At 36.0% G+C, this 1,483-nt stretch overlaps 1 protein-coding gene across 1 annotated transcript; it reads left to right on the top strand.

Annotated features, from left to right (window-relative positions):
* Positions 1–10: 10 nt before the first annotated feature.
* LOC109592744 (Bloom syndrome protein homolog) lies at positions 11–1,068 on the top strand (the record flags this gene model as incomplete). The annotated part of the gene is made up of 3 exons (XM_020008124.1): positions 11–170; positions 356–469; positions 821–1,068. Coding segments are annotated over exons 1-3 (491 nt in total), but the record flags the coding sequence as incomplete, so codon positions are not given.
* Between the last annotated feature and the right edge of the window lie 415 nt (positions 1,069–1,483).

Below are 1,483 nucleotides of genomic sequence, written 5' to 3'. Positions count from 1 at the left end.
CGATCAATGCAGCTGTACTTGGTAAGAACTGCTTCATATTGATGCCTACTGGAGGGGGTAAGAGCCTCTGCTATCAGCTACCAGCACTGCTACTGGATGGAGTCACTATTGTAGTCTCACCACTGAGGTCACTGATACAGGATCAAGTACAGAAACTGAACAGCTTAGAAGTAAAGGGAGAGAAGGAATTAGTTTAACTTTATTTTGATGTTTTATACATGGACATGTAGAAATACAATATGCATAGATATTAGTACATTTAGTAGTCTTTATTATACATGTACATGTGTATGGTACATGTATTTAAAGTTTATTATTATTATTATTAATTATTATTTTTTTTCTTGTTGTGTAGATCTCTGCTTGTCATTTATCTGGTGAGTATTCACAGTCGGAGGAGCTGAGAGTTTATACTGAACTGTCTCGACTTGACCCTGGAATAAAACTACTCTACGTCACACCAGAGAAAGTAAATACATGTAGTCATGTACATTATAACCAGTAATTATGAAACCAGTTCATTACCATATAGTGGGAAATTTTGTAGGGAGTTAAATTTGGAAAATTTGTTGTTTTGATAGCCATTCACCAAATAATGTGCATGCTCAATGGAACTTGGCCACAAATTTGTCAAATTAAAATTTGCCAGTCACCAAAATTTAGCAATTTTCCAAATTTAAGTCCCTCCAAAATTTCCCACTATACAGTATGTGTTACAATCCTTCACTCTCTCTCCCTCTCTCTCTCTCTCTCTCTCTCTCTCTCTCTCTCTCTCTCTCTCTCTCTCTCTCCCTCTCTTCCTCTCTCTCTCCTCCATTAGTTGGCTGCTAGTACTAAATTGCTAAAGACCCTCCAGTCTCTTTATTCTCGTGGTAAGATCTCACGGTTTGTTATAGACGAGGCTCACTGCATCAGTCAGTGGGGTCATGACTTCAGGCCGGACTATAAGAGGCTCTCAGAGCTACGGCAGCAGTTTCCTCAGGTACCTACAATGGCTCTCACTGCCACTGCCACTCCGCGAGTTAGAGCTGATATACTCTACCAGTTGAAACTGTCTCATACTAAATGGTATGTCTACATTCATTGGGATTGCTAATTCTTTTATAATTAAAACTTTTAATGCATAAAGTCCCTGTATTACAGTACAAGGAAAATGAAAAGTTGAGAATTTTTCATTTTTATAATTTTTCCTGATACATACACATGTTTTTATGTTGTGTAAAAAGTTTGAGCTGATTTCGATCAAAATTTGATTTTTTACGAATTTTTAAAGTTGCTCCAAAATTAGACCAAAATCCCTGTACTATAGTACAGGGATTTTGGTCTAATTTTGCCAAAAATGAAAAGGAGAGAATTCTTCATTTTAATTACATTTCCTGATACATATACATGTTCTTATGTTGTGTAGAAAGTTTGAGCTAATTCCAATCAAAATTGGATTTTTTACAAATTTTCAAAGTTGCTCCAAAATCGGACAAAAATC

This window comes from Amphimedon queenslandica, unplaced genomic scaffold, assembly GCF_000090795.2.
Source record: "Amphimedon queenslandica unplaced genomic scaffold, v1.1 AMPQUscaffold_4097_Cont23918, whole genome shotgun sequence".
NCBI classification, from domain to species: Eukaryota; Metazoa; Porifera; class Demospongiae; order Haplosclerida; family Niphatidae; genus Amphimedon; species Amphimedon queenslandica.
Note: the sequence above shows the minus strand (reverse complement) of the source record. Positions and strands in the feature narration are given on the sequence as shown.